At 38.8% G+C, this 19643-nt stretch overlaps 1 protein-coding gene across 2 annotated transcripts in view; it reads right to left on the reverse strand.

The window, feature by feature from the left end:
* Window positions 1-600: 600 nt before the first annotated feature.
* The window catches only part of DENND2C (DENN domain containing 2C), a 36090-nt gene continuing 17047 nt past the window's right edge, over window positions 601-19643 (reverse strand). Inside the window, exons 4-19 of one of the 2 annotated variants that reach the window (XM_066600091.1) lie at window positions 19512-19624; window positions 17903-18073; window positions 17006-17099; window positions 16135-16179; window positions 14929-15116; window positions 14137-14246; window positions 13376-13445; window positions 12638-12715; window positions 11564-11704; window positions 11197-11345; window positions 10795-10972; window positions 9084-9125; window positions 7823-7928; window positions 7090-7326; window positions 5739-5825; window positions 601-4044 (exon numbers count right to left, since the gene is read on the reverse strand). In XM_066600091.1, the coding sequence (XP_066456188.1) occupies window positions 4013-4044; window positions 5739-5825; window positions 7090-7326; window positions 7823-7928; window positions 9084-9125; window positions 10795-10972; window positions 11197-11345; window positions 11564-11704; window positions 12638-12715; window positions 13376-13445; window positions 14137-14246; window positions 14929-15116; window positions 16135-16179; window positions 17006-17099; window positions 17903-18073; window positions 19512-19624 (1841 nt within the window). In that variant the 3' untranslated portion in view covers window positions 601-4012. Of the gene's footprint in view, window positions 4045-5738; window positions 5826-7089; window positions 7330-7822; window positions 7929-9083; window positions 9126-10794; window positions 10973-11196; window positions 11346-11563; window positions 11705-12637; window positions 12716-13375; window positions 13446-14136; window positions 14247-14928; window positions 15117-16134; window positions 16180-17005; window positions 17100-17902; window positions 18074-19511; window positions 19625-19643 lie in introns of both variants that reach the window. The other variant, XM_066600090.1, reaches the window with a different exon arrangement.

Below are 19643 nucleotides of genomic sequence, written 5' to 3' on the forward strand. Positions count from 1 at the left end.
TCGCTCAATAATCGCTCAAATGGCAGTTTGAGTAACAGTTTTGAGTGATCACTTTGCATAAGCTCTTAAGTATCTACTTAGAGTTTATTAGTATGTAAATGAAGGCGTCCAGTGTATGCAGAAGACAGCGGGAGTGCTGTCATCTGTCAACAGCTGCTTTGTTCTCTGAGCTATCAACTGGTATCCTGCTGAGCTGATAGCTCCAAGAACAGCAGGAGCGCTGACAGCTGCTTTGTTCTCGGAGCTATTGCTGAGAGCTCTGAGCAGGATACCAGCTTAAAGAATAGCATCAGTGGTATCCCACTGAGAACTGAGAGCGTGGTGCTGATAAGAGTCAACGCTGACTTTTAGCTTCCTAAAAATTAGCAATTAAAGAATAGTGCATGAAAAGTGCACGATGGCAACGCGTTTAGACACAACGATTATCGCTCAAAAGATGGCTTTTGAGCGATAATCGCTGTGTCTAAATGGGCCTTTGGACTAACTAGGGTCTCTTCCTGAGAATTACCTATGCATTTATACAAACAGGCATCCTGATGCCTAAACCCATTGAACTGTACAAGCAGTATGGCCTCATTGAAACAAGACAGAGTCAAACAGTTTATTGTAACACTTTATTTTTCTACACCGGTATAAAAGCATACAATTTCATTATACAGGCCCTAATAAAGTATCACATCTTTACCTAAAAAAGATAAGCAGCATGTAATAACAATAAGATGACATACATAGAAGCTCAATATGAGCCACATTTCCAACATATGTGAAACCTACTATTACTGTATAAGTGTGTGCCGTTCACAAGTAAACTTATATATATAGCAATGCACTATGATTGCAGACATGTTGTAAGGGTTAAATACGCGCTGATATTGGGCTGGCAGAACAGAGCTGGGAATACGTCCTCTGTACATAAACTGTAGATTAACAGGTATATAAATTCTAGGTGGATTATAACCCGGTCAGTACTTTTATATACACTTTGGTATGATGTGTGCAGTAATATCTTGCACTGACATAGCACTGATCGATCATCGCAGTTAAGGCCCTTTTACACTGAACCATTATCATAATAAAAAAAAAAGGATCAAAACGAGTGAAAATGGGTGATAATTGTTCAGTGTAAAAGCAGCCAGCCAATGAGCGAACGATGAAGGGTAAATCATTCGCTTTTTGTTCATCATAGATTTTCTGCAGGTATAGAAATCATCGTTGGCTCCTCAACTTATCGTTCAGTTTAAATACTGATCTTTCACTCGTTCTTAGTCACTTATACAGCGAATTTGAAAGACTGAAAGATTTCTCATTTGAACGAGCCAACGATGTATAAACAGGCTGATCGGGTGAACTCCGACATCATTCACTCATGCAAACAAGAAATCGGCAGGTCTAAATGAACCCTAATTTAATCCAAATCATCATTTGTAATATATTAGAAGTATTTGCCCTTTGTGAATATGTGCTTTAATTCTGCCTATCACAGGATTACTGTACGATATGACTTTATCAAGGGCTAAGGGTAATTTCACTGCGGTGGGAGTTCCGGTTTCCGACTCCGGAGCAAGAAAGGGGAATCCCCCCTGGCCGAACAGATCCGTCTTATGGCGGAACAAAACACTGCCAATTGGACCCCATTGACTTTAATGGGATCCGTTCACTTCCCGCTTGTATGCAGTGCTTTTTCTTCCAGTATTTTGTGCTGGATCTACGACTGAACCTCCAACCGGAGGAACCAACATAGATGTGAAACCACCCCAACCTCTTTTTTCAAGTCTATACAATAGTTCAGCTACGTCAGTCTTGGAAGCGCACTCCGCTAGATGTGAGACTCGTCGTAACCCTACCCTTTATTGTACAGGATTCTTTGCCTAAATAAGCCCTGGCCATAAGCTCAGTCCTGCGTTCTCAGATCTCAGTATTGTGGCAACAGAGGGTCAAATTTATACCATTTGCTATAATACATCAATTTCCTTCTCCATTATCTCGCCTCGCTGTCTATGCGCCTAACATGAAGTGTCGATAACTGGTTACCAGACAGATGTCGGAGGCCTACTGAGAATAAAAAATCAAAAGCATAGTTTGTGGAGTCAGGAGCCGTCACTGTAATGTAACATTTTTAGGGCTCATTCACACAAGCGGATTTGTGCAGCGTGTTACGCGTACTAGACAGTGAAGATGACCTATTGATTTCAATGGGTTCATTCACTTAAGCATATTTTCAGCATGTCCTATCTTGCCACATATAACACACTATAGAAGCACATTGATATCAATGGACCTGTGTCACTACGTAATGCTCAGTACGCAGCAAATACACATGTAACATGCATATTTACTGCGTAATGTAAGCAAGCATAGCCTATAATGCACCGAATACGCATCAAAATAAGACATGCTGCGCTTATGTTTATGTGCATAAAACACGTAAAAAATATGCACATAATACGCAGATAGCATATGCCTGTATGAGTAATTCATAAGGAATGAAGGATGCCAAATCCAGAGTAAAGAAGGGCCGCACCCAATCCATCGTGCATTTATAAGATCAGAGGGCAATAAAAAAAAAGGAAAGTATTTTTTTTTTTTTGTATTGTAGATAATAATGTTCAATTTCTGAATTGGTTGTATGAACCCATATAAAATACTACAGTTTCATAAATGTAAGTAGTACTAAGAAAAGTAAGATTTCTTACACATAAACATAAATGTACAGCTAGCACTTAAAAAGGCACTTGGAGAGACCCCACCTTCAATGTTTAAAACACTAGGAGATGTTTTTGATGGGGTCGAGAGGAGCAACACAGTGCAGCCTCCAGAACTCCACCATTCGTCTCTTTTATATCAAAACCTTCATTTTTAAGTCATTTTCTGCGCTACCGTGCCTAAACAAACAATGAAGGGGTTGTGATTGTACCAATCAATGCTGCAGTTCCTTTGTTCTGCTGAACAGGATCCTGGAGCTACTGATGGCCTGTTCTAATAGGTGGTCTATGTTTTTTTAATTCTGGAAAATCTCTTTAAAGCTAATAGTTCTGATTTGCTAAATAAAGTGCATTTTTATATTTTGAGCAAGTATTTTGAAAAACCCTCCTGCATGCAGATGTGACCTTTTACATTGTAAATGTATGCCGGCAATATAAAGAACAACACTATCCCACACATTAACAGTAATATTATTTACAGAACAGTGTTCATTATGGTACATTTCACAGTGATAAGTGACAACCAGAGTTTAGATATCTGCCACATGGAATATTGCCTTTAGGAAGTCCAGTGTAATACAGTAGTATTCTATACATAAGTGCAGAATGATTTATGTACATGTAGATGATTTATGTACATGTTTGTAGGGAAGACCTTTTCAGTTTCCTCCACTATTTACATATAAATTATAGGAAGTGCTTTTACAACATCTCACTGGCTTTTTCCTCCATTTTTCTAGTCTTTTGTGTCCATGGCGAGTTTAGAAAAATTGGAGTGCGCCTATATAAACTATTAGTAGCCTCATATGGCTTGCTCATCAGCAAGTTTGGCAGTCTTCTAAAATGTGCTTCTCTGTCCTCGTGACAAATACGTTTCTCAGAGTGCGTTTCCACCGTCCAACTAGATCCAAGAAGAGTCTTCGAGAAAAAAAAAATTCATCTCTCTTCAAATCTTATTTTAGGGTGGAATGTTTGGTCACCCCAAAATGCAGCACTGTCCAAGAATGACTAGTTCACATAAATGCTTTCATAAGCAGCCAGGAGATTTCCTGCAAATTCTACATTTTTCCTTCCTGTTTTATATGAAATATATCTTCAACTTTTTCTGGTGGGTAAATAATTCATGATGATATTGATCATGCGTTGGTCACTTTTTTCCTTATCTTCAAGTTTTCTCATTCAGGTATAGACCAAAAGATTAAATGAAGACTCCTTCAATTCTTCACTTGGAAAACGTGCTGTCAACAATCATTCGGGAGAGCCCAACAGTGCCAACTCAATAACACAGACCAGCAGTGTCTTCAGTTCCTTTATTTCTTTTGAAGAAACTTCATTTTATTACCTGCACAAGAAACATTACATGTTATACAAATGATATATTGGCCAGATGAAACACAGTAGTAGTAATATTTCCCCTAATTGTTTTTGCCTGATTCTGCTCAAGATTCCCACTGATTGGGCTTGCTGTCATTACAAATAGAGCTGAAAGCAGACCGCTCTGTCCATAGTGCAGCAGTTTGGATTGCTATTGCAGGCACAGCGTCCACTGAATTCAATGGGAGCTGTGCCTACATTACCAAGCCAGGCCTCTGCACTATGGACAGAGCTGTCTTCTTTCATCTCTATCTGCAATGACTGCTGGCCTGATATCTGCTGATTGGCGGGATTCCTAGCAGCGGACTTCTACCAATCAACTATTGGTAACGAATCCTGAGGATTGGTCATCAGTAGTAAAGCCCTGGCAAACCCCTTTAAGGGCCTTTTACACTGAGCAGTTATTGGCCGATTGAATTATTGATGCAAATATTCATTCTAGGCAACTGTAAATATGCCAAGCGCTCACACGACAAATGTTAATTCATTCATTTGTTGTGAATAGCATCTTTTAGGTAGGCATAAAAAGTTGTTTGTTGGAAGCACATCCATCCATGTTAACAGGGAATTTGCTGACAATAATGATGGAAACGAACAGGTAAACAAATGATCAAAAGTTGTGAATGATTGTTCATGTAGCCATTCTTTCCTGACAATTCCCCATTGTAAAAGGTCCTTAAACAAGTGCAGATTGACTTGCTACATTGTCGACTGCTGCTCATTACAGAATATTTATCTAGCTACCTAAGGGTGGTTTCACGCACACAGATTTCTGTGGTAGTTTTTGATGCCTTTTTAGACCTTCCTGTATATTTCCTAATTCTTTTGAATCCACTTCTTGCTTTGGCTCAAACAACTGCACAAAAAACTCACAAAATCCTGTGTCTAAAACCTCCTGTAAAGAGAACTTATTAGGTATTTTAATTTTGGGCCAGTTGGTAAGCATTTACCTACGATAACCTTTTTTTCAGTTACCAGTAAGGTATGCTAACCACAATTCTGAATAGGCTACAGCAACAGAATGTGTTAGGCTGAAAAAGGAAACATGTCCATCCAGTTCAGCCTTTACACCCTCCCCCCCCCTCCTATGACCCACCCCCAAATGTTAGTCCAGAGGAAGGCCAAAAACCCAATGAAGTAGAAGCCAATTTTCTAAAAAAAAATGCTTCCTGACTTCAATCTGACCCTTCTAAAGCAATTAGTCACTATAACATGTAATATTGTAAGGCTCAATAAAGACATCCAGGCCCCTCTTAATCTCTTATTGAGTTCTTCATCACCACGTCCTCAGGCAGAGATTTTTATAGACTTACTGCTCTTATAGTAAAGCTCTTACAGAACCCCCTTCTATGTCGGTTTAGAAACCTTCTTTCCTCTGGACATAGAGGGCGACCTTGTTACAGTCACAGTACTGGGTATAAATAGATGATGGGAGAGATCTCTGTATTGTTCCCTGGTACACAGTCATTAGGTCGCCCCTCAGCCGTCTTTTTTCTACACAAAATAACCCCAATTTTGATAGCCTCTTTGGGTATTGTAGTTCACCGTTCCATTTATTACTCTAGTTGCCCATCTTTGCACCCGCCCATGCTCTGATATGTTTATATCTGACTTGTCCCTTGTAATATTTGCACTATGGAAACAGATCGAAATCAAACATACTTAGGCCTTTCAAAAACTTGTTGACTCCACTTGGCTCCGTTTCAGGAAGAGTCTTCAGATATTCACAGGCCCGCACCTCAAAAAGTCCTAAATATGAAAGAAAATATTTGCTGTATAAATATCACTGACTTCACAGGGAGAGAACATTCTCATCACTAATGCATGTACTTGCCCTTGATGTACTATATTATTTTTTTTAATTAGGGACTGATGGAAAAACACTCTAGTCTAAAAATTCTGAAAATGGAGAAATGTATTCGCTAATGTCCCCATTGATTTCAGTGGAAGTTCTAAGCACAGACTGCCTTTCAAATCAGTTCAGTGCAATGAATGTAAGGATGTAATACAAGGCTCCTTTGAATTATTATCTATGTATTTTATCCATTATAATAGTTGTTTTCACTTTTAAGCATGCAGTTTTTTATCCACAATGCATACAAGTGACATTGGGATGAAAATTGGTGCAACTCATCCATTTCCAATTCAAGTGCATAAAGCAAAAATATACAATTTTTAATAAATAAAAAAACATTCAGTTGGTGAAAGACTTAACCCTTTGCAATCCAGTTTTGGATTCAGGGTTTCCTAGCGGGCTCTCTTTTTCTGCCATTATACAGTGGCACCATCTGCTGGCTAGAGCTAGTACTACGGTATGTGACATGCCAGAGAGGCCCCCTACACCAGAGCGGCCAGTAATCTACAGTAAGAATACCCTGCTGGATGTCTTCCGACATCGGAGCTGAACAGCCTTCAATCAGAATGTCTTTAGACGTCAGACAGTGGATTGGAAAGGGTTAAATGAATCCAGAGGAGTTACATAATATTTAACTATATAGTGTTTTCGCACAACCAGCCTGGTAAAAGTATCCAATCTAAAAAGTAGTAACAGGTAACAAAGAGGATGCACATGTAACGTGTTTGCAACTATAATGAGGCTATGTTCACATTTGTTCAAGAGGCTCCATTTGAAGCATCTGGTGCATGTCTGACACAAACTGCTGCACAACATAGCGCAATATGCTGTGCCATTTTGTCTAGCAAGATGCCAGAAGGCATACTGGAAACCCAATGGACACCATTATGGTTCATGGAGTTCGTCAGGCACTATTAGTACTCCTCATGTGCCTGATCTGGAACTTTAGCTATTTTCCTTGTTCAACTCCTCTAATGCTACTTGGACAATGTAAGACCCATCTTCATGTTGAGTTGTCTAGGCCCGATTAAATTAATATTGGTTGGGTTAACCAGCGTTACACCAGCAAGGCGAGTGGGTGGCATGCCTTGCTATGTTAATGGACTACAACAATGAATAGTGTTAATTTTAGCACAAACTATTAAGCCACTTCCTTACCTTTTACTACACTTTTCCTTAGTTCTCTGTCTTGTGTAAAACCTGCAAACATCTGAGTCTCCATGAAGAGGTCAAGGAACTGGCGAACACTCCTCGAAGTGTGAGACTTGCGGAACAGTTCTCTTTGGAAAATCCGCTCTCCCTTCTCGTTCACATACATGTGCAGAGAGTAATGCCCAACGATCTCCACAAAGAACCATACCAAGGCTTCTGATACCAAAGAATTCAGACTAACATCTTCTGAAAAGACAAGAAGAATATATTAAAATCTATTCATGCAAGTCTACTGCTCGTGTTCTCACATTTATCATGCATTTTTAGTAGTTATGACAGCAGCATCAATAATAATAAGTCAATGGGTTTTCCCACAATGGCCACAAGATAGGATATAAATGTCTGATCACTGGGGTTCCCACTGTTGACACTCCCACCGATCACTGGAATGGGGTTCCAAAGCCCCCTGTTCCTTCTCTGAAGGATTTGAATGGAGCAACAATTGAGCATTTACTCCATTCAATTTCTACATGGCTGACATTTTTTTAATGCCCTGTTTTTCTTTGACCAGAAAATTCTAGTTAAGTGATAACAAGTCTGCAGGGACTTTGTCAAGTTTTTTTAAATTTTTTTTAAATTTTTTAATAACCCTTATTTACTGCAAAAACAACAGTTTCAGAGACAACATACAATTTAGCACCAATATAATTCTACTAGGCATCCCATAGTTCGTGCTTACCTTCTGTGAAATGTTGTTCATGATACATGATGTCATTTCTCTGTTCCAAGATCTGCACCAGAGCAGCCTGGAGCTTGTGAGGTAAAATGTCATCTTCATCTGATGCCTGTGAAGAAGGAAGATTTAATAGTGTAAGTCTTGTGTATTGCAAACCAGTGCTTGTGCAATATTGGATCAATATGAAATTCAATGGTACAGTCACTATAGAGGCAGACATATCACATGTGCAACCTCTGCATCTACATAGGGACCCAGATGTTAAAGGGGCTGTTCCACTGTTTTCAGACAGCTCTATACATTGTGTAGTGGCCCAGGTTGGTACTGCAGGCTGAGCCTCATTCACTGCAATAGGATTTAGCCTGCAGTACCCACGTGGACCACTACACAATGTATTGAGCAGTCTGAAAACAGCTAGAAGTGGGACAACCCCTTTAAAGGGACCTACTGCCACCCTACAAGCATCTTCCTGCTATTAGATTACTGAGCTAGTAAATGAAGTAGCTATTGAGAAGCAAGGGGCCTATTATGATGTTCTAGATGGCTGTGTCCACTTCTAATACATATACTGTCATTAATGATTTCTTAAAGGAATGCCACCAACTTAAGGCTTAGTAGGATTTTATTCCCACATGAATAATTTGTATGTATACAAAAATGTATAATGGTATAAGGTGGCAACCTCACACTAAGTGTCCACATGATAGTCATCAAATGGGCAGGATGATACCAGACAAGAAAAACGTGCATTATGCACTCAGCACTGTACTAAAGGGTGGAGCAGTTGGAAATAGGCCAGATGGTACATCTAGTAAACTCCCTACGTTTGGCAGGCTGCCCTGGGGACCAAATCAGAGCTGTCATTTTGCAACCACTCTACGAAAAGCATAGTATGCAATCACAGGGCAGGGACTTGCATCCTCCTGAGCCCAGGTGAAAGAAGATGACCTAAATGCACATAATGGTGTGGTGTAAAAAGGATACACCTAAAGTGAGTGTCACCACCCATAACCAACTAAAAAAAAAACAGACTGATGGTTTGATTTCCATTAAGTCAATAAATCACATTTGTCATCGAATATCCTCTCTACAATGCAAATAACCTGTTTTTGTAAAAATACATCCCATCAATTTTGTATTTCTTAGATCCCCATGATATCAACCTAAATAATCTATTTTGTTACCTCCATCCAACAGTTTATATTAATATGCATCAATAAGAAGTAAAACTCAGTAATTGACATAGAGATCAAATAATCCTCACCTGCTGAAGAAACTTGTTTCCACATAAATCTACAATTAATACCTAGAAAAGTAAAGATACGCAAGTAAATAATTATTCAAATACTGCATAATAGTCAATGAAGCCCTATTAGGGCATATTTTTGGAAACTACTTAATCATGTGCAGTAATATAACTTTCATATACTCCAACAATACATCAACATAGTAACATAGTATGTTAGGCTTAAAAAAAAAAATCACATCGCCATCCTGTTCAGCCTATCACCCCCCAAATGTTGATCCAGAGGAAGAAAAAAAAAACAATGAGGTAGAAGCAAATTTTCTTCGTTTGGACTGGTGTCACACAGCATGTGCACCTTTTTACTGTACTTCTGGCATGTTTAAACAAAGATGCAACCATGCTCCCATTCATTGAAATGGGCAATTAAGCTCATTAATTCAATATGAACTATTTTTGTCAGCAAATGTGCAGGAAAATAGAGCATGTTGCGTATTTTTTTTTTGCACAAACTAAATTAATGGGTTCTATTCACAGCGTATTGCTCGAAACACTGCAAATACGTTTTGTGACACAGGCCTAACATGTAATTTGTAATGGAGCCCCGATTAATAAATAGCATGGGTGCTTCATTACTGCCATTCAAATACAGCAGATAATTAGTAGTAAGGGCCGAATAATTGTTAACCAGCTTGTTCGTCCCCATGGAGCTAGCATTGGTTGGCAGCTCATTCCCATTTACATGGGATGATGTCCAGCTGTTAAACAAGCACTTTTATGCCAGCGTAAAATTTTTAGTCAGCTGAAAAATTTGTGTTTGGGCATTCGTCAACTGATCATAAGCATACTCAAATGTGCAATTAATGGGCAGGCAAACGTTTGCTCAATCAAGACCCTGTAACATGGGCCAATATCGTCTAATGAAGTTGAACAAAAATATTCTAGACTAACACAGTGAGTGGTAACTCATTATTCCTTCTCCTCTTGTAGCGGTGCTGTTTTTCTCCATCCCTGTCTTTTTGAATTCTGTGCAGTTCAAGAAATTTCCCCAGTAAATACAGTATAAAAATGGGCAACAGCTATTACTAAACTAGAATACTATGCTCAATATTACATCTCTGTCCTATAGAAGTAATAGTAGGCTTCCCAATACCTAAGCTTCAGGAACATCTACATGGTTGCTTTTCTGATGAAAGCCCCGAATATGTGACATGCCACTGTCCCCAAAATGCATACAGGATAATGCGAATAGACAATGATTTGAAAGAGCAACAGAGTGATGTTGTGAACTTCATTTGCCAGCCAATCATTTGGGATTTCCTGAACCTCATAAATACTAGTGATAGTTGGAATGTTCATAGTAGTAATATTGTATTTATTTTTTTATTAAAGAGGACCTACAAAACACTGTGTCTCCAAGAAGAAACAAGAAAGCCATCTGTGAATGGTAATACAAAAGGGGGGTCTCACATCTGAAATGGGGGTTCTGTTTTCACGCTCCATTCAGAGAGCAGGAATGGGGAATACCCTGGCCAAACGGCTCCATCTTATGACGGAACTGAACAGCGCCAAATGGATCCCATTGCCTGGCTTTTTGCTGGAAGCGAAAGCGCAACATGCAGTGCTATTTCTTCCGGTACTTTGTGCCAGATCTGTGTCAGAGCCTACGACTGGAGGTTCCAACGCAAATGTGAAACCACCCTTACTTACAAATCACAACCTTAAGACTCACCTCTTCAAGAGGAAGATCGTTGAGCAGAGGTAATGAACAAGACAGAATTCCAGTAAGGAATGGAGTGGGAGAGCAGACAATGTCAATCATGGAAGCTGGGAGGACTGGGATGTAGGTGTGCTGCCATGTGAAAGGATAAAGCAGTGCAACCACTGCATGAGCACACTTGGACAACGTGCTAGAGAGAAATAAAAAGGTACAAGATGGTCAGATTTCAACACCAAACTAAATATACAGCTTACAGAAAACACAAATTATTTCTGAATTTCTCAATTAGAATTTAAGAATTCAATTAAAGAATGAAGGAGGCGGCAATAATCACTGGTAAAGTGGCTTGAGCCAATGGTAGTTTCCTCTAAAATATTTGTGTTAAGGAGTAATCTCAAATTTCGCCACATTTACCTAAGTTTGTCAGCTACAAAGATGACCCGTCTCTCAAGCAAAAGTGAAGCAAAGACCTTGATGAGGTGGTGGACACTGAGGCAGCTGAATAAGCAGTCAAAGTCAACATGTTCCAACCTAGAATCCATGGGTCTGCATAGCTCAATTACCTGGAAAGAGGGAAGGGTTTATTAATAAGTACCAAGGGGACGATACATAGTCTTCATCACTTGTGATCAAGTATAATGAAAACAAAGGTGCAGCCACTACGGATGCCCCAGTGTCTTCATAACTATATTTATTATTGCCCTCCCAAAAGCATTCATATACTCAAAAACCTGCACGAAATGAAAGCATTCTATTATCCCATATAAACTGATAAGCTTACTTCATTTCCTGATCCTGGCAGGAAACTCTTCACAGTTATGGTTCTTCCAGGTGCGGGGAATGGAGCCTCCATAACGCTGCGCATAAACGGAGACACCAATGCTGTGGACATCTCCCTCCTTTTCTCGACTTCATCTAGAATCTAAAATACAATAAAAAATATTTTTAAATATAAATTATATATATATATATATATATATATATGTAGCTAATATTCGATTCAAACTAGAAGTATAATTAAAAAATAAAAAAATAAAATATATATATAATTTTTTTTTTTTTTAAATTATACTTCTAGTTTGAATCAAATATAAGCTGCCCATACATGAGGCACTCTTTATATTTTATCTGAGCTTTCCAACAGGTTAGGCGTATTTCTCAAAAGTAAGGCTACAAATGTCATTCATGGCCACCAATGATGAAAAGAAACTGTAAATTTTTTTTTTGCAGTCTGCCAAGGTATAGGAAAGCTCAGTCTACTGCACTTTCCTGCATAGTAAATTAAAAAAAAAAAGTATTTGATGCATGTCCTGGAAGCCTTTTTTGGGTGATACAATATTACTTGTTATAATCATTAATAACTTCAGAAGGGTTGGTGATCCTGGGATTATTCTGATTGGTAGATTTGAGTTGGCAAATAATTTTTTTCCCCTAAATAATTTTTTTTTGCCTTCCTCTGAATCAACATTGGTGCATAGTACGGCTGAACTGGATGGACATAGGTCTTTTTTCAGCTAGAAGGACGTGCCAAAAGGTACGAAGCTAAGCCAGAAAAACCCTTTAGATAGCGGTATCTCCCCAGATGTCTCCATCCACATGCACGTTCATTTTATCAAAAATATGCATGCAAGGTCTATGGATTGAGATTTTATGAGTTGCTACCAGAAATATCTGGTTTCCATCTCGCTTGGCCAATCTTTTTTGTGCTGAGGATTGGTTTGTGTAATACAGATTTACTTTAGACTGTCGATAAATCCTAGAAAAACTACTTGATAAGCTGACAAATCTCTAACGTGTATGGGGCAGCAATAATCAGCAGTGGTATTGCAGATTTTATTGACAATTATTACGGTACCTTAGAAAAAAGGTTGAAGCAACCCAGTCGACTGACCATACAGTAAACTTCAGGAAGACGTTGTCCTTTTCCCTGTGGCTACAATGGAAGAATAAAAAGTTAATTGCTGAGTTTATATTGTGCTTCATTTATTACATTTATGAATGATTTTAATTAATCACCTGAATTATCCCTGAGGAATTTACTGTAAAATAGTTAAAATGATTATCTGGACACATAATATTCTGTAAAACATCGCTCAGCCTGTAGTATTAATAGAACACAATACATAATCACCCTTCTGCGCTTCCCCGCCACTGCCATCTTGCTTGCTCTCCGATTCCTTCTGAAGTTAACTTCCGGGAGAGGAGTGACAATGACCTAACTCTGGGTCATGTGAGTGCCGCAGCTATTCACCAGTTGAAGGGAGACGTTGATTGGCTGCAGCAGTCACATGGCCCCTTGGTCGGAAATGTCATCACTGGTTTCCTGCACCCGATTATGAAGACAAGTGGGCGATGGAGAGCAAGCGAGACGGCAGAGCAGTGTGGAAGGGCGAGTATGTCATCTGTTATTTTAATACCACAGGCTGAGCAAAATTTTACAGAATTTTATATCCTTGGATAACCCTTTTAAAAGTAGGACAGGTATTATCCTCAAAAAGAAATCCATTACAGGAGGAGCTGAAGGGTCACATAAATCATCTACAATCTAATGCTGATATTTTGCCAACTGGTATATATGCAATAGTGTACTTACCAGCAATTTTTTACAATAGCCAAACCATCTACTTCCATCTTCTCCAGTTAGCACAAAAGAAAAGATTTCACTGTAAAAAAAACAACATTCCTAGTTAGAGAATTAGGGTCTGTTTAGGCCTGCTGATTTCTCGTTTGAACGCTCGGGCAGCCTGTTTATACCGGCAGATACATCGTTGGCTCGTTCACATGAGAAAACATTCAGTCGTCTAATTCATTGCATCAGTGACTGAGAACAACTGAACGATCTGTATTTAACCCGTTGCAATCCAATTTTGGATTCAGGGTTTCCTAGGGGGCTTTCTCTTACTGCCATTATACAATGGCGCCACCTGCTGGCTAGAGCCAGTACTGTGGTATGGGACATGCTGGAGAGGCCTCTGACAACAGAGCGGCCAGTAATCTACAGTAAGAATACCCTGCCTGACGTCTTCCGACATCGGAGCTGTACAGTCTTCAATCAGAATGTCTTTAGATGTCAGACAGTGGATTGGAAAGGGTTAAACCTGACAATTCGTAAATGAGCCAACAATGATTTTTATGCCTGCAGAAAGTGAATGATGAACAAGGGGTGCATGATTTACCATTCATTGTTCGACCGTTGGCGGTGTTTACACTGAACAATTATTGTTAATTTTTGCTCGTTTGAACGATTATTGTTCAAAAAAATCATTCAAACAAGCAAAAATTTGAACTTTAATTACCCAAAAATGACATTAGTATTGATAAACCTATTTGGTTACCATCAAACTTCATTATTACCTTTTAAGATTTGCCGTGGGAACCCAGTCATTAGAATCCGGGAAGCAAAACTGTGGGATGACTTTGAGACGCTCCTCTGTATCTTTAGACTGTTTCAGTGGCTGGTCATTCTAGTGAAAATATACCGATAGACAAAATTAATAGATACACGTGAACAGTCCATGACAAAACGTGTCATAATACCTATTATAGCACTGGTGCTTGTGTAGGTAGACTTATGCAGTGTCCATCTGTTCATGATGGCTCAGACACTTTGCAGATATAGAAATTAACATTCGGAATTCTTTGAAATCACAGTTTCCAAATCCAGGAGTGAATGTCAACAACAGAACTACTTCTGACAATGACCATTTTTGTTTATATTATCCCTGTTAATCCCTTTTTATGGAATTTAGGACATGATCAACAGGTTTCATCGGAATAAAGTAGACAGATCCCAATGGTTTTACACAAATACTCGGATATGATCTTGAACGTGTTGTATGTGTTTAAGAGGATATTCTGGTAAGCTAAAGTTATTTCCTAGACATATGACTAGAATAGCTATCTGACTGGTTGGGTTCCAGTGGTCGGACAGCTACTGATCGCTACAACAGGGCGTCCCGTGTCACTCGTGGCAGTGAATGAAGTGGCAGCGTACCAAAGATAGCCGAGTGCTTGAACTCCGATGTCTCCAACGCTCCCATTGAAATGAATTTGCACTGAATCTCTTACTTACAAATATTGTTACAATAATGTATACGCTAAAGAGCGTATTTGTTCAAAAAAATGACACAATTAAGAAGGCTTTACCTTACTAGGGTATTGTTGAGTTATATGGGGGATATAGCCATCCCCAGATGGCTTCTTCTTCAAAGAAACAACTACAAACAACTCAAAAAGCTGCTGCTCCTGAAGTTCAATCAGGTCTCTTTCCAAAGTTTGGTAGTGTGGATTCCGCTTTAATGAGCTTTGGACTTGAGTCAAGCGCTTATTGTGCTCTGGTGAAAGAAAGTAACAATTGTATTGAAGAAATAGGGTTTAGGGATACAAACAATAAGTACAGTAGAACATCTGAAACAAGTTCTAGTAGAGATCCTAAACCATGGGAACTTATCATTATAATCACGTGGCTCAGAACTTATGGGTGCTAAAAATGTATTCTGCTGCTCACGGATTTAAATTAAGTATTGAGAAACCTTATTATGGGCGTCATGAGATTAAGGAAGACAGCCTAGGAGTCCTGCCCAAATGTCAAGTAAACACATGCTCCTACTCTTCCATGATAAATCAGCTAGTTCATCCAGAAAGACCAGGTAATCTGGATTTTACAAAACCATTCTTTTACTTATTGTTTGACTTTTATATGAAAAAAAGAAGAAGATTGGAAATTTCATGTATTACTAGTACTAAAAAGTCTCTGGTGGGAAATTAGTGGTCTGGCTTTAAATTACTATGAATCATACGAACTGAAGGATGAGATTCATATTCAAATACATAAAGTAGTTGTGTTCCCATTATCACTCTCCATTACTAAACAAAATGTGACATTTATTACTGGTGTTGCGACAGAATTCCGGTGTAAGTTTAAACATTTACTGTTGATTTGCGCCAAAAAGCAGAGAGGTTACTCCTCTCACTCCACTTTCACTTATGTAGAAAGGGGCATGGTTTGAGTGGAGTGAGGTATTTAGAAAGATTTAGCAATTGCAACATTTTAAAATGTTGCAAAGTTTGTTGTAAGCCATCTTTAGTAGATAAAAACCTGAATGACGGCGGTGGGCCGGAAGAATACCCGACCTACTCTGCCTCCATTCACTAGCGATGATTGTTGCTGTGTAAAGGCAAAGGAACTATCATTGCTGGGATGATGTGTCAGACATCTGCACCCAACAAGTTGTCCCATGTAAGAGTACCCTAAGGCAGTTTTGTGGTACAAACTAAGCCAAACTTTTGGCACATGGACTTAGTAAATCCCGTTCAGCATACATACACAATAATCACAAGACATTTGCTTACTTTTCTGACAATCCTCTGCTTCACTTTCAGATTCACTCGCCTCACCTAAATAATAAAGATACGTGAACAACATTAGTAAACCTTACAAGCAACACAGCATCCTGTGTGCAGTGACCTCTTTTTCCCCTTGTATAGAGCTTGTTGACCAGTAAATACATGCCTGCCTGTATCACATCTAGTATCCAAGCTAGAGGCGGTACAACAGGGTACTAGAGCCTCCATGCCTGTATCACATCTAGTATCCAAGCCAGAGGCGGTACAACAGGGTACTAGAGCCTCCATGGCTACCTGTATCACATCTTGTATCCAAGCTAGAGGCGGTACAACAGGGTACTAGAGCCTCCATGCCTGTATCACATCTAGTATCCAAGCCAGAGGCGGTACAACAGGGTACTAGAGCCTCCATGGCTACCTGTATCACATCTTGTATTAAAGCTAAAAGCTGTAAAACAGGGTACTAGAACCTCCATGCCCATCTGTATCACATCTTGTATTCAAGCTAGAGGTTGTACAACAGGGTACTAGAGCCTCCATGCCCGCCTGTATCACATCTTGTATCCAAGCTAGAGGCGGTACAACAGGGTACTAGAGCCTCCATGCCTGTCTGCATCACATCTTGTATCCAAGCTAGAGGTGGTATAACAAGGTACTAGAGCTTCCCTTCAAGGGGTCAGTTTTCCACAATAAATTCTCCTTTTGCTCTGATATTGTAATCACTTACTTATATCAATGTTACAATCACACACAGCAAGTTTCATTCCATTCCAACAACTTCTAGGGGAGGGACGTTACTGACAATGAGTGTATTTGTAAGAAATTACATTAAATAGTACATATGTACTTGTAACCTCCTTCTATCACAAAAACATACCTTTTGATGAAGTATCATGACCAGTGAAATTCTGGATTTTAACTTTCTTCTTTCCACGTTTAGCATCAAAAATATCTTGTATCTTCATCACGAGCTGGAAGAGTAAATTAAAGTTGAATTTACCAGGAAAAACATGAACAAGTAGCAAAAAAACAAATCATCACGTACATTAAGAGAGGCAAAAAGAGACATCGAACTTGCTCCTACTCCAAGTATGCATAGAAAGAACACAAGTACTGTAACAATGAGATTAAGCTGCCCCAGAACTTAGACAGGAAGGATCTAATGTGTGTGTTTCCGTGTTAGTCCAATCGCATCCTGCATGGAGACTTTTTATTTTGCTTGTGCTATAAACACAGGATGTATCTTTAGAATTTAAAACAGAGCGATCGGAATATAAAGGTTATACTTAAGATATAAGTACCGATAAAAAGAGTCAGTATAGAGAGCTGTCCATCCGTAAATTTACTTATATTGCATTAAAATTATACAATTTGTAACCATAACAATTCAATCTCACCCCATCTAGTAAAAAATATATAATATACAAAAGCTTTATATATGGTCACAAATCTTGCCAAATTTTGATTGCACACTTCCCCCCTCATCTTCCTTCATTGTAGCTAACTTAGTTTATGGTGCTCACACCTGGTGACAGAGTCCCTTTGAACATAAGCAAAATTCAAATTATGAATTCCATTTTTTCCACTTCAATGTCTCCACAACAGATGCAAAATTCCCTTGTCCTTTGACATTCTGCATTAAGACATTGTATCAAGGCCCTTGAAGTATTTGCAGAAATATCTGTAACCAACCTGAAACCCATGTCTTAATGCAATAATGATTTCACCTTTATAATCATTTCCAAAGTTTTTTTTAAAATTGAATAAAACTTACCCGAGGGAACTTCTTCTTCCTCTTAGCTGTTTCTCCACCATTCCGGAACACCTTCCATTCCATTAGTGTCACTGGCAGGGTAGAATCCTTGGAGGCCTTCTTGTGAATATACAGCTTGGTGCTTTTCAGCTCCAGTGTTTGTCTTTTCAGAAAGTTTGGTTTTGAAGGGATCTGAAGAAAGATTTACAACATCACCATACAGTGTAACATTAAATAGTCACTGAGCTTTCAACAAACGTTAATCAATAGTACAGCAAATAAGAAACTTTGTAATATCTCTTCTCCATTTATTAGTATTTCTCCACTATCCTCCTGCCTTTTAAACTGTTCGTTTACTCTGTAAAACCGCTAAAATCTGTCTTGGTAGATAAGACGGACTAACAGCTCACTGACAGATCAGACTGCATGCTTCCCAAAAAAAACTATAGCGAGAAAAGGGGGCGCTGAAGCCAAGTGAGAGAAAAGCAGAGAGACAGACAGAGATGGTGCTGCAGGGAAAAGTCTTTTACTGTCTATAACTACTGGAGTCACGTCCACGCTGCTCAGCACAACTTTATAATGTCTTCCATGCTGCTGCTGTGGATTTTCTGTATATTAGAGATGGTGTTAGTGGAACAGAATCCCCACTCACTAGCTCAGGGAAAGCAGAACTATAGATGGCGCCTACTGAAGGACAAACTGGTGAAACATGCAGTCACACATCTAAGGAGTTAGGTATATCTAATTTTTGTCAGGCATGTACACTCAAATATACATGCTGCATCACTAATTTTTGAAGGTTCATGTTAGAAAGCATTTATCGGATGCCTCTAATTTCAATATATTACATATGTCAGCCGAGTCTGGCATGAGAAGCATAATGGTGGTCTTACAAGGTTTTCCTTTCAGGGCATAAAATAGACTCAGATGAGGAGGTGATTATAGGCAAAAGTTACCTATAGTTGGGAGGCTCATTGGATTTTTGATTTGCAGAGCCATGTACCAAATGGTCTTGAATATTAAACATGATTTATTGCTGTATTATGAATAATTTAACTCCTTAAATGTATTTTTGATATTTGTGATATTAAAGTGAATCTAATTTACATTTCATGTGATGTAATAGTTGTGTGCAATTAAAGGATTATAACATGTGACTGGGGCGGGTGCAATAAAAAAAAGGGAATGAGTCAGCTTCTTTGAACCCTATAAACTAAACTAATGGGCTCAAGGTAGCTGATCCACTGAGTCCATTTTGGTGTATAGTTCAATGACTGTCGCCCAGTATGAGCAGATGTAGATTTACATTGTAATGTATGCCATTTTAATGGTGTAAATTAAATAGGTCTGTTCGTCCATTGAGACTCTGCTCACTCCTACTTTTCTTACCACTTTTGAAAAGTGTTAAGAGAACCATAAAACAGCAAAAAAGTCACAAATTAATATACATCACTCATCAGTGCCAGAATTGTGTTGCCAATTTAATAAAAAAAATTCCCCCGGTGTCTTTTGTGTGGCATAGCTCTGCGCTTATTGACATATTTCAGTAGGACAATTTAAAAATATCATGACAAGGTGATCTTATTGAGCTGCATACATCTACAATTTGTGGAATTTAATAATAACCAACCTTGGGCGTTTTGATTGTACATCTTGGAGGAGGGATCTTCCAAGACGATGGAACTCTCCAGACAGGGAAAGGAGATATTTTGATATCTTCATATGGGTTTTCTTTCTGGGGAACTAAAGAAAAAAATTATAA

Source organism: Eleutherodactylus coqui, chromosome 4, assembly GCF_035609145.1.
Source record: "Eleutherodactylus coqui strain aEleCoq1 chromosome 4, aEleCoq1.hap1, whole genome shotgun sequence".
Taxonomy (NCBI): domain Eukaryota; kingdom Metazoa; phylum Chordata; class Amphibia; order Anura; family Eleutherodactylidae; genus Eleutherodactylus; species Eleutherodactylus coqui.